This window comes from Seriola dumerili, unplaced genomic scaffold, assembly GCF_002260705.1.
Source record: "Seriola dumerili isolate Sdu_G_001 unplaced genomic scaffold, Sdu_1.0 BDQW01000169.1, whole genome shotgun sequence".
Classification (NCBI taxonomy): Eukaryota; Metazoa; Chordata; class Actinopteri; order Carangiformes; family Carangidae; genus Seriola; species Seriola dumerili.
The window spans coordinates 2,388,541-2,402,746 of record NW_019174424.1 but is presented as its reverse complement, the minus strand read 5'-3'; the positions used below and the strand labels follow the sequence as shown (position 1 = coordinate 2,402,746).

At 31.8% G+C, this 14,206-nt stretch overlaps 1 protein-coding gene across 1 annotated transcript in view; it reads right to left on the bottom strand.

Moving 5' to 3' along the window:
- Positions 1-9,084: 9,084 nt before the first annotated feature.
- Positions 9,085-14,206, bottom strand: part of LOC111227115 (protein kinase C alpha type-like) — a 101,147-nt gene continuing 96,025 nt past the window's right edge. The window contains exons 17-18 of the mRNA XM_022752520.1: positions 12,745-12,885; positions 9,085-10,333 (exon numbers count right to left, since the gene is read on the bottom strand). Coding sequence (XP_022608241.1) covers positions 10,169-10,333; positions 12,745-12,885 — 306 coding nt within the window. The 3' untranslated portion in view covers positions 9,085-10,168. The remainder of the gene's footprint in view (positions 10,334-12,744; positions 12,886-14,206) is intronic.

Genomic DNA, 14,206 nt, shown 5'->3' with positions numbered 1-14,206 from the left:
CTTTTAACCCACTTTGCAACCCCTATACTATGACATTTTTATGAAATTTCTATGCTATTTATGACATTATGTACAAATGAATTTCACCCGGGGTATAAATAATCTCTCTCTCTCTCTCTCTCTCTCTCTCTCTCTCTCTCTCTCTCTCTCTATCTATCTATCTATCTATCTATAGTATTAATACACAATGACATTTTTATACCTTACTATACTATGACATTTTTATGCCTTAGAATACTATGACATTTTTTATGACAATTTTGTGCCTTAGTATATTATGGCATTTTCAAGCCTTACCATACAATAACATTTTTCATGGCAACTTTGTGCATTACTATTCTTTGACGTCTTTATGACATTTCTATGACTTTATTTTCTTTGAAATTTTTCATGACATTTTTGTGCTTTACTATAATAGCCCGATGTTATGCCTTACTATGCTATGATATTTTTATGATGTTTTTATGCCTTAGTATACTGTGACATTTTTTAAAACATTTTTATACCCTACTTTATTATGACATTTTTTGACATTTTTATGATTTACTATAGTATTAAACTTTTGAGATTTTCATGCCTTACTATGGTATGACATTTTCATGACGTATTTATGCCTAACTATACTATGATATTTTTATGACATTTTCATACCTTACTATACTATGACATTTTTATACCTTATTATACTATGACATTTTATGACATTTTCATACCTTATTATACTATGACATTTTCATGCCTTTCTATGACATTTTAATGCCTTATCATACTACAACATTTTTATGACATTTTTATACCTTACTATACTATGACATTTTTATGGCATTTTTATACCTTACTATTCGAGACATTTTTATGAAATTTTCATGCTTTTATATTCTGTAATTTTTTTTCCTTAATATACAATGATATTTTTTTGAAATTTTTATACCTTACTATACTATGAAATTTTTGTGACATTTTTATGCCTTACTATACAATGAAATTTTTGTGACATTTTTGTGCCTTACTATACTATGACGTTTTTATGACATTTTTATACCTTACTATACTATGACATTTTTATGGCATTTTTATACCTTACTATATTAGACATTTTTATAAAATTTTCATGCTTTTCTATTCTGTAATTTTTTCCTTATTATATTATGACATTTCTTATGACATTTTCATGCCTTACCATACTATGAAATTTTTGTGACATTTTTATACCTTACTATACTATGACATTTTTATGACATTTTTATACCTTACTATACTATGACATTTTTATGACATTTTTAATACCTTACTATACTATGACATTTTTATGGCATTTTTATGCCTTACTATACTATGAAATTTTTGTGACATTTTTATACCTTACTATACTATGACATTTTTATGACATTTTTATCCCTTACCATACTATGACATTTTATGGTATTTTTATGCCTTACTATACTATGAAATTTTTGTGACATTTTTATACCTTACTATAATATGACATTTTCATGACATTTTTATACCTTACTATACTATGACATTTTAATTACATTTTTAATGCCTTACTATACTATGACATTTTTATGGCATATTTATGCCTTACTATACTATGAAATTTTTTTGTGAAATTTTCATGCCTTTCTATGACATTTTTATGCCTTACTATACTATGACATATTAATGGCATTTTTATGCCTTACTATACTATGACATTTTTATGACATTTTTATGCCTTACTATACTATGACATTTTTATGACATTTTTATACCTTACTACTCTATGACATTTGTATGACATTTTTATACCTTATTATGCTATTACATTTTCTTATGACATTTTCATGCCTTTCTATACTGTCATTTTTATGACTTACTATACTATGACATTTTTATGGCATTTTTATACCTTACTGTACTATGACATTTTTATACCTTACTATACTATGATATTTTTAATGCCTTATTATACTATGACATTTTTATACCTTAGTATACTATGACATTTTTATGACATTTTTATACCTTAGTATACTATGACATTTTTTACCTTACTATACAATAATATTTTTATGGCATTTTATTCCTTCCTGTACCATGAAATTTTTATGATGTTTTTAATGCCTTACTATACTATGACATTTCTATGATATTTTTATACCTTAGTATACTATGACATTTTATGGTATTTTTATGCCTTATTATACTATGACATTTTTATGCCTTACTATACTATGAAATTTTTGTGACATTTTTATACCTTACTATAATATGACATTTTTATGACATTTTTATACCTTACTATGCTATGATATCTTTTGACATTTTAAACCTAACTATACTATGACATGTTTATACCTTATTAATATATGACATTCCTTATGACATTGTCATGCCTTTCTATGATATTTTTATGCCTTACCATACTACGACATTTTTATGACAGTTTTATGGCATTTTTATGCCTTACTATACTATGAAATTTTTGTGACATTTTTATACCTTACTATAATATGACATTTTCATGACATTTTTATACCTTACTATACTATGACATTTTAATTACATTTTTAATGCCTTACTATACTATGACATTTTTATGGCATATTTATGCCTTACTATACTATGAAATTTTTTTGTGAAATTTTCATGCCTTTCTATGACATTTTTATGCCTTACTATACTATGACATATTAATGGCATTTTTATGCCTTACTATACTATGACATTTTTATGACATTTTTATGCCTTACTATACTATGACATTTTTATGACATTTTCATACCTTACTATGATATTTTTATTCTTTACTATACTACGACATTTTTATGACATTTTTATGCCTTTCTATACTGTCATCTTTATGCCTTACTATACTATGACATTTTTATGCTTTACCATACTACGACATTTTTATGACTTTTTTATGACATTTTTATGCCTTAATATACTATGACATTTTAATGACATTTTTATACCTTACTATACTATGACATTTTAATGACATCTTTAATGCCTTACTATATTATGACATTTTCATACCTTAGTACACTATGACATTTTTATGGCATTTTTATACCTTACTACTCTATGACATTTGTATGACATTTTTATACCTTATTATGCTATTACATTTTCTTATGACATTTTCATGCCTTTCTATACTGTCATTTTTATGACTTACTATACTATGACATTTTTATGGCATTTTTATACCTTACTGTACTATGACATTTTTATACCTTACTATACTATGATATTTTTAATGCCTTATTATACTATGACATTTTTATACCTTAGTATACTATGACATTTTTATGACATTTTTATACCTTAGTATACTATGACATTTTTTACCTTACTATACAATAATATTTTTATGGCATTTTATTCCTTCCTGTACCATGAAATTTTTATGATGTTTTTAATGCCTTACTATACTATGACATTTCTATGATATTTTTATACCTTAGTATACTATGACATTTTATGGTATTTTTATGCCTTATTATACTATGACATTTTTATGCCTTACTATACTATGACATATTAATGGCATTTTTATGCCTTACTATACTATGACATTTTTATGACATTTTTATGCCTTACTATACTATGACATTTTTATGACATTTTCATACCTTACTATGATATTTTTATTCTTTACTATACTACGACATTTTTATGCCTTTCTATACTGTCATCTTTATGCCTTACTATACTATGACATTTTTATGCTTTACCATACTACGACATTTTTATGACTTTTTTATGACATTTTTATGCCTTAATATACTATGACATTTTAATGACATTTTTATACCTTACTATACTATGACATTTTAATGACATTTTTAATGCCTTACTATATTATGACATTTTTATACCTTAGTACACTATGACATTTTTATGGCATTTTTATGCCTTACTATACTATGACATTTTTATGACATTTTTATACCTTATTATACTATGACATTATTATGCCTTAGTATATTTTGATATTTTTTATGGTATTTTTAATTCTTCCTATACCATGGCGTTTTTATGACATTTTTAATGCCTTGTTATACTATGACATTTTTTATGACATTTTTTACCTTACTATACAATAATATTTTTAATGGCATTTTATTCCTTCCTGTACCATGAAATTTTTATGATGTTTTTAATGCCTTACTATACTATGACATTTCTATGATATTTTTATACCTTAGTATACTATGACATTTTATGGTATTTTTATGCCTTATTATACTATGACATTTTTATACCTTATTATACTGTTATATTTTTATGACATTTTCATGCCTTTCTATTCTGTCATTTTTATGGCATTTTTATTTCTTACTATGCTATGATATTTTTTGACATTTTAAACCTAACTATACTATGACATGTTTATACCTTATTAATATATGCCATTCCTTATGACATTGTCATGCCTTTCTATGATATTTTTATGCCTTACCATACTATGACATTTTTATGACATTTTTATGGCATTTTTATGCCTTACTATACTATGACATTTTTATGACATTTTTATACCTTACTATATTTTGATATTTTTTATGACATTTTTAATCCTTCCTATACCATGACGTTTTTATGACATTTTTAATGCCTTGTTATACTATGACATTTTATACCTTAGTATACTATAACATTTTTATGGCATTTTTATGCCTTATTATACCATGACATTTTTATGACATTTTTATACCTTATTATACTATGACATTTTTATACCTTAGTATACTATGACATTTTTTATGACATTTTTTACCTTACTATACAATGATTTTATTCCTTCCTGTACCATGACATTTTTATGACGTTTTTAATGCCTTACTATACTATGACATTTTTATGGCATTTTTATACCTTACTGTACTATGACATTTTTATACCTTACTATACTATGATATTTTTAATGCCTTATTATACCATGACATTTTTATGACATTTTTATGACATTTTTATACCTTAGTATACTATGACATTTTTTACCTTACTATACAATAATATTTTTATGGCATTTTATTCCTTCCTGTACCATGAAATTTTTATGATGTTTTTAATGCCTTACTATACTATGACATTTCTATGATATTTTTATACCTTAGTATACTATGACATTTTATGGTATTTTTATGCCTTATTATACTATGACATTTTTATACCTTATTATACTGTTATATTTTTATGACATTTTCATGCCTTTCTATTCTGTCAGTTTTATGGCATTTTTATTTCTTACTATGCTATGATATTTTTTGACATTTTAAACCTAACTATACTATGACATGTTTATACCTTATTAAACTATGCCATTCCTTATGACATTGTCATGCCTTTCTATGATATTTTTATGCCTTACCATACTATGACATTTTTATGACATTTTTATGGCATTTTTATGCCTTACTATACTATGACATTTTTATGACATTTTTATACCTTACTATATTTTGATATTTTTTATGACATTTTTAATCCTTCCTATACCATGACGTTTTTATGACATTTTTAATGCCTTGTTATACTATGACATTTTTATACCTTAGTAAACTATAACATTTTTATGGCATTTTTATGCCTTATTATACCATGACATTTTTATACCTTATTATACTATGACATTTTTATACCTTAGTATACTATGACATTTTTTATGACATTTTTTACCTTACTATACAATGATATTTTTATGGCATTTTATTCCTTCCTGTACCATGACATTTTTATGACGTTTTTAATGCCTTACTATACTATGGCATTTTTATGGCATTTTTATGCTTTACTATACTATGACATTTTTATGACATTTCTATACCTTATTATACTATTATATTTTTATGACATTTTCATGCCTTTTTATTCTGTCATTTTTATGGCATTTTTATTTCTTACTATGCTATGATATTTTTTGACATTTTAAACCTAACTATACTATGACATGTTTATGGCATTTTTATGCCTTACTTATCTATGACATTTTTATGGCATTTCTATCCCTTACCATACTATGACATTTTTATGACATTTTTATACCTTAGTATACTATGCCATTTTTATACCTTACTATACTATTACATGAATTATGACATTTTCATGCCTTTCTATACTGTAATTTTTATGCCTTATTTACTATGACATTTTTATGCCTTACCATACTATGACATTTTTTTTGACATTTTTTTACCTCAGTAGACTATGACATTTCTATTGCATTTTTATGCCTTATTATACTATGACATTTTTATACCTTACTATACTATTACAGTTTTTATGACATTTTCATGCCTTTGTATACTGTCATTTTTATGCCTTACTATACTATGACATTTTTATGCCTTACCATACTATGACATTTTTATTTACCTTTCTGTACTATTACATTTTTTATGACATTTTCATGCCTTTCTATACAATGACATACATTTTTATGCCTTACCATACTATCACATTTTTATGGCATTTTTATGCTTTACTATACTATGACATTTTTATGGCATTTTAATGCCTTACTATAATATAACATTTTTTTTTACTTTTTTAATGCCTTACTATAGTATGATCATTTTTATGGCATATTTATGCCTTACTATACCATGACATTTATATACCTTAGTATACTATTACATTTTATGGCATTTTTGCGCCTTACTATAATGACATTTTTATGACGTTACTATACCTTACTATACTTTTACATTTTTATGGCATTTTTGCACCTTACTATACTATAACAGTTTTATGACATTTTTATACCGTACTATACTATTAAATTTTTTATGACATTTTCATGCCTTTCTATACTGTCATTTTTTTGCCTTACTATACTATGACATTTTTATGGCATTTTTATGCCTTACTATACTATGACATTTTTATTGCATTTTTGCGCCTTAATATACTTTGACATTTTTATGACATTTTTAATGCCTTACTATACTATGAAATTTTTTTACCTTCCTATACTTTGACATTTTTATGACTTTTTCATGCCTTTCTATACTGTCATTTTTATGCCTTAATATACTATGACTTTTTTATGCCTTACCATACTATGACAATTTTGTGCCCTAATGTTATTTGACATTTTTCATGACATTTTCATGCCAGTACTGTACTATGTCTTTTTCTATGCCTTGATTATAGTATGATGTTTTTACTATGACTTTTGTTTAGATGTCACAGTTGGGTAGTGTTCAGAACTGTCACCTCACAGCGAGAAGGTTCTTCTTTGAACCCTGGGTCTGTGGCCTTTTTGTGTAGAGTGTGCATGTTTTCCTTGTGCCTGCATGGGCTCTCTCCGAGTACTCCAGCTTCCTCTGGTGTGATTGGATCTCGAGATGGTCTATTGTTTTTTTCCCCTTTTTTTTTTTTTTTTTTTTTTTTTTTTTTAAATCACTCACCTCTTCTCTCTCCTCCTGTTACTTTCTGCAGGTATTTCTGCCTCTGGAGCAGATTCTGGATCTGTGATTAAGTCATCAACTTATTACTATTATTCTCATTATTGGTCTCATTATTAGTTATATCACTTGTCCTATTATTGTCTTTTTATTTTTATTATAAATCTCATTATTAATTTACATCTTTATGTTGAATGTGCATAATGGTATGTTCTCTTTCCTCCTGACCTCTCTCTATAATGATAATAGATTATCTACTTTATATACAGTTGGGCAGTTTAGTCCAGTGGTTATCAATTTAGAGATCAGGCCCCCTACTAAGGGTTAGAAGAAAAATCAGTAAAAATTGACAAATGTATTACTCTCTGATCATTTGGTAAGCAACGTGTTCAGGCTGAACTGCAGCAACTTCAGACTGCACACTTTCCCCCAAAATAAAACAGAGCTCACAAATATTTTTTGTACTTTATTTTTACACAGTATCTGTCATAGCACAATGAACAGAGGAACAAGAAGAACCAGGTTAACAAAAGCAGGGGCAGTGGAAGGAAACACATACAAACATCCCTGTGGCTCTAATTGTAGCCTGTAGTGGTACTGTACCCTGACTGGCCTAACATTTGGTTATCTCTGTCATGGGTCCAAAGGTTGTCTTAAATCTCTGTTTTTGTTTTTTTTATTTATTTATTTTTTTTAATCTCTCCTCTGAAACAGTTTCTCAATGTGAGATATGTAAACATTCTTTTTTTTTTTTTTTAACTTTAAAAGCTTTAAAATAAATCCCATTTTGGTCCGGATGTGACAGCTGCAGTCTACATGATAAGTAAATAATTCAGGGGGTTAAGAGCTGTGGTACAGTAGATAGCCTTTCTAAATTTGGCAGTTTTACAAAATCTCACTGTTGTAGCTTTGTGTACCGCAGTAGTAGCCTCTCAAAGAAAAAAAACAAAAAAAAAACTGCTCGACAAACCTGACTGGAAACAAAAAGACTCAGTTTGGCACCATGAAACAAAAAGCCAACATAAATATTTTACATATATTTGTCTGTTCAAAATTCAGCCTTTTAGCCAAAAAGGTTGGGCTACATGACAGCGAGTGAGAAGAGATGAGCAGAAAAGCAAACGATGCTCGTTGGACTGGTTTGTCTCACTCTGTGCAACAAGGTGAGGAAACTCCATGCTCCACATCGGGGATCTCTGTATCATGCAGGGGTCTTTCTCATGCTTAGATCAGGCCTCGCCTCAGGCATGCACACAATATATAAAGAAAAGACATGTTTTCTGAAATCCTCATACCATTAACTTGGTTTTGAATTCAGTTTGTTACAGAGGGAGTCAGCCCTGAGACGACCAAGGCAAAAGGGCATTCAACTGTTTCACGCACAGTAGGTGCTGCATATTCTCTATATGACACTGAGTAGTAGAAAACAATGGATAAATAGTGGAAATACATATAACAAGGTTTGCTGATACCAAAGCTACCAAAGATTCAGCCAAACATTATATATCTCTTCTTAGGGGTAATCTAAACATAGAAATGTTCAAACTGTCTAAGGTAATAAAAGCACATTCAGTTCATAGTATAAAATCTGCAAGTAACTTCTCTTTTCGAAACATCTCTTTTGAAACATATTTACAAAAAAAAAAAAAAAAAACAAACAAAAAAAAGGACATACATTAGGACATAAAAGTTGAGTTAAGCAGAACATAAAACAGGAACAAAACCTTTTGCCTTAACAATTAGAAACTTCTTCAGAATAAGACTCTTCAAAACATACAACAATTATATATCAACATAGTTTATATCATAATACTAAACTTTACAATGATACCAGACACGTACTGCATCCTAGAGTCTACTGCTCATACAGAGTCAGAAAATAAGCATGCAACAGAGATCTGCTTTGTGCGTATGGAAATAACATCTTTATACTTTAAAATACTGTCTCTTTGATCCACAGTTTTCTGACCATATATCCTGCATTCACCCACTGTAGGCAACACCCACTGCATTGAAAAGGTCCAGACAGATTGTAACTGTAAGCAGAATGTGCTTCTGTTTCTCTATGTTGATTGGATACAGTGTAATTCCACGTTCTACAAAACAACAGATAGAAACGATCCCTGCGTAGGGGCTTTATTGTGTTGACACTGTTGGGAAGGCTAGAGGGGGAAAACATTACAAGGACTTCAAGAAACGAACTGCAATAGAAATGTTTTCTTCCACTTCTACTTTGGCACTCATGTAACAGTATACTACCTCTTTCTGTGAGTATATAAATATAATATACACATGTAGCAGTTCAGAAGTAGATAAAGCCGGGACAGATCGGAAAAAAAATCTCCGTTCTTGTCGTGCATTGCAGCTTGTTGCGTAGTAAAATGGTGAACATAAGTGGGATGAGAAGGGTCTTGCATGTTTAATACCTAATGAGATAGTAACTGATACTGAGACACATTCATACACGAGAAAAAGGCTGCAGGTCTGGAGAAACACAGATACTGATTCAGAAGAACATATAATGAGATGTTTAGGGGAAAATATCAGTGCCTTCTACTTTTTCCACTCACTTCGGATTGTACTTAACATAATATTAACACTTACCCCCTCTCTCCTCAGTCATTTCTGTACACAGATATCGGTAACTAGTAGACAGAACATTTCAGAGGATGATATGAGTCTGTTGACATAGGGGACGTTTGTTGGATTTTGGAAGGGTCCTGTATTCAGTGACAGTCCATATTTTTTCACGTTGGTCACCCTCCTCATACAACGCTGTGCAGGGATGGATGGATGAACTGAGGGTTGATGTAGGAGAAGCCAGCAAACTCGCTCTGATCAATGTTGGCGATGACCAGCTGGTCGGGAGGGGTCAGCACAGGCTGGGTACGTGTGAAAAACTTGTCAAAATTTTCTGCTCCTTTGCCGCACTGAAAGAGGGTAGAAAAACTGTTAGATGTGGAGAGGGCTGATCATTATTTTGATATCTAGACTTTAAATGACCACAAAAGGAGTTAACGATTATCGTTAACAGGATTGTAGACTTTTGATTAATAGGCTTTTCCTCACAAGTCTTTTATTAGAAAGCTTCCTAACAATCCCAGAGGGAAGGTGGTGCAGGAAAATGTCAAAGTCTTATGTGTAGCAGGGCAGAAGTTATAATTAGATTAGAAGCTAACCCTAAGCACTTTGGAGGTCATCAGCATCAGTGTGCAGCTTCACTCCGGGCTGTCATGTGTCTAATGCAGCTGGATATATGGATATTGCTATGCATCAGCACAGTGACAACACTTTTTCGAGCAAATGTGACAAATTCAACTGTGGAATACACAACATAAAAAACCAAACAAATCTGTAGTCACTAGCGGATTTCAGCAACTGCTGTTTGCGACACATTTTCCCAAGGGACATATCAGCATGTCAGGCATTTTCAGCTGCTTTGTAGCATTACAGAAGCCAAGTTATAAAGCCTCAGATCAATCTTTTGTTTGCGAGCACCCTTCAGACCAATTAATGACGCAGTGTATGAGCTCACAACTGTGATACACCACACAAAACCCCCTGAATGGATGGATCCACTTTTAGCAAATGTTTTCCTCCCCCCTCCGTAAATGGAGACACATACATCCGCTGTGTAACCCTGCATTTATTGTGGCCCTTGTGTGGAAGTACAGGGGACTCTGCTCTTAGAGAGCTATTTTTAATCCTTTGTGGCAGCGCTTGCTTCAGGCACTGTGGGCAGCAAGGGGATGCACGCGCGGGCGGGGCGGGGGGGGGGGGGTTGGGGTTTGGCGGGGGGGGGGGGTGGGTGGTATGCGCCGGGGGAGGGGGGGGCGGTCTTACAAGCGAGAAAAGGACGTTTGTGGTGACAGGAGGCAGGTTTAGCGTTGTTGGGGGGGGGGGGCACATGACAGTGGCAGCGGGTGGGTGGTTGCAGCTGGGATCCAGCCTCATGCTCTGCTGGGTGCACAAAGACCATTACACTGGGTAAAGATGAATGGGAACACAGACATACAATATGCACCCATGTATATACACTTAAAGTCTCTCTGAGGATGTATCTGAATTGTTCAGCAGTGATTCATTCAAGAATGACACAGATTGCTTTTTTTTTTTTCAAGTGTTTTCTATTTGTAGCATCACACACCGAACGCTGGAAGGCAAGAAAAACCTTAATAGGATCATAAGGGAAATAAAACACACTGCTGGATGTTTTATGGTCATTTTCTGATACTGTTGTGTCCATTGGTTTCTCATCCATGATCTCTTTCTGCATTTGGAAATATTTATGTGTGTTATGCATTTCATGAGCTGCACACATGAACCCAAATGAAATTACCAGAAGAAGAAGTTTTCACCCTTGACTTAGGTAGAGACAGTGTATTAATACTGAGAATTTGGGGAAAAGGTTTATCCATTGAATAAATAATAATGTATTGCACCCTGCCCGTTATCTCCTTCTTGTTACTAGCATTAGCAAACATATTGCTGCCACTGACTGTGACATACAAAAAAGCTAAAAGAATAAGCAATAGATGAAAGAACTAGAAAGTATGTGTGGACAACTGCCTGAATTCTTGAAAAGAACATAAATGCCAGACTCAGTGGAAAGTAGCAAAAATAAATTCTATTCTGTAACGCAAATTACAACAGGTGTTATTATGATGAAGAGTGAGAGATGGGGATAAAGGGGGATACTTGACACTCTCGATACTCTAACCCTGAACCTTGATCTTATAGTCGTAAGGTTTCAAATGTCAAAGAATGGAAAACATCTTCACCGGACAAAATTAACCACAAACCACACTGATTTGCATGCATATGCTTTCTGGAAATTTGCTTAAAATGTGTAGCATTGGTTGGAAATATAACTTAAAGTTTGCAAAAATGACAAAGTGACACAGAATAAGACATTGTTTTTCAGAGTGAATTGAGCAATATGACAATAAAGTATATTCCGTAAAAATATATTAATTTGTCTAACATCAGAAACGTTTAAATTTCTCCCTTAAACAACTTTGGTTGTATTCAACCATTATAGGCAATGTTGCAAATCAATGAGCAGGATGTTTTATGGACTTATTGTTTTCTAATAATGTTTGCATTAATTTAATTAGCTGCATTAACTAAATACTGATATTCATATATAGATATTTTATCCATGTAAATGGTTTCACAACTGCTCTTCCATAGATGATAGAGTATGACTGACTGGTCAACTTGATGTTCTTATTTGATTTTAGACACTCAGCTTCACATACCCAGATTTACACCAATCATCTGTATAAACACATGTACAATAAACACTCTCTCTCACACACTCGCTCGCAGCATCACTCACCACTTTGGGTTTAAATGGCGGCTGGATCTCTCTGTTGGCCAGGCGGTCCCAGTCGATACGTCTGAAGAAGGCCTGCTCTCTGATGTCCCTCTCTCCCTCTGGGCCACAGCCAAGACGCTTTGATGGGTGTTTGGTCATCAGCTGGTGACAAACAGAGGGAGACATTTTATAAGATGTGACAGAGGCAGTTTGGTGCTTGAGGGAAAGAAAAGATAAAAATAGTGAGAGGAGAAAGAGTAAGAAGCTGCAATATATTTGAAGCAAGCATATAGTATATCCACTTCTGAATCTTTGCTTCTTGCCTGCGTTATTTTATTATATTACACTATCACGTCAGCAACATTATGCAGAACCAGACTGACACTCAAACTGTTTTCACTCGACCAGCTTTAAAATAGTCACAGGAAATTGCACTGCCTTTCTTTAGCTCAATTTTTTTTTTTTTTGATTCAGCAGCCACTTTAATTTCAACCATGAATCATTTTTTTGAAAATGAGATGTGAAGCTAAGAATGAGGAGGGGTCAGAACAATCTCCTCTGTCACCGGCTCTGAGGCGGCGTATGTTATTAAAAGACTTGATCAGAATGGGACAGAATCTTAATTGAATCTGCTCTGGTGGGTAAATTGATTCTTAAAAAAAATAATTTCCTTGTTGGTAAATAATGACCATGGCAACCATGACGCTACATAAGTGTGATGATGACAGAAAAGTGATGGCCAGTTGTGAGCAGACCAGGTGGTTGCTAAGTAAAGCACCATTTCTGAAAGCCATGCAAATCTGTGACTCGACTATACCAACGGTGTTGAGGAACAACTGACTACAAAATTATTTACTGCTGGAGATGGCACATTTAACTGTGAGCATGAAGTATGAAAGACATGGGCATTTGGCAGGCTTAGAGGATCTAATGAAAGGTGCTGACAAGGTACATTATAGGAAACTAAAGGAACTAAAGAAATTCCTGACAGCCTCAGCTTCACTTTCTGTTTCGTACTAATTAGCAAATATTAGCATGCTAACATGATAAATATTATACCTACGTACTATCAGTATGTTAGCGTTGTTAACACTGTCGTTGTGAGCATGTTGCCATGCTAATGTTAGCATTTAGCTCAAAGCACCTCTATGCCTAACTAGAGCCTCACAGAGTCACTAACAGGACTTTAGACACTTAATCTTGTTTGGTCTCTCTCACAAATCACTAAACTTTATTGAGGTGCAATACTAAATCACTGGAGTCCCATTAATTTACAACAGCTCAGTTTTAATCTGAAAATCAACTGTATTAAAATACGTACGCTTTTAAATGCAATAATTACCAAATTCCCTGTTATCGTTTTCACAAAATACCTGTTTCCAGCTTTAATTGCTTTGATGAACAACAATAGCAGCATGGCATCTGATGGCAATGCTTTTTAGTAGCTGACACATCACTTGAATGTCAAAGCTTGTCAGAACAG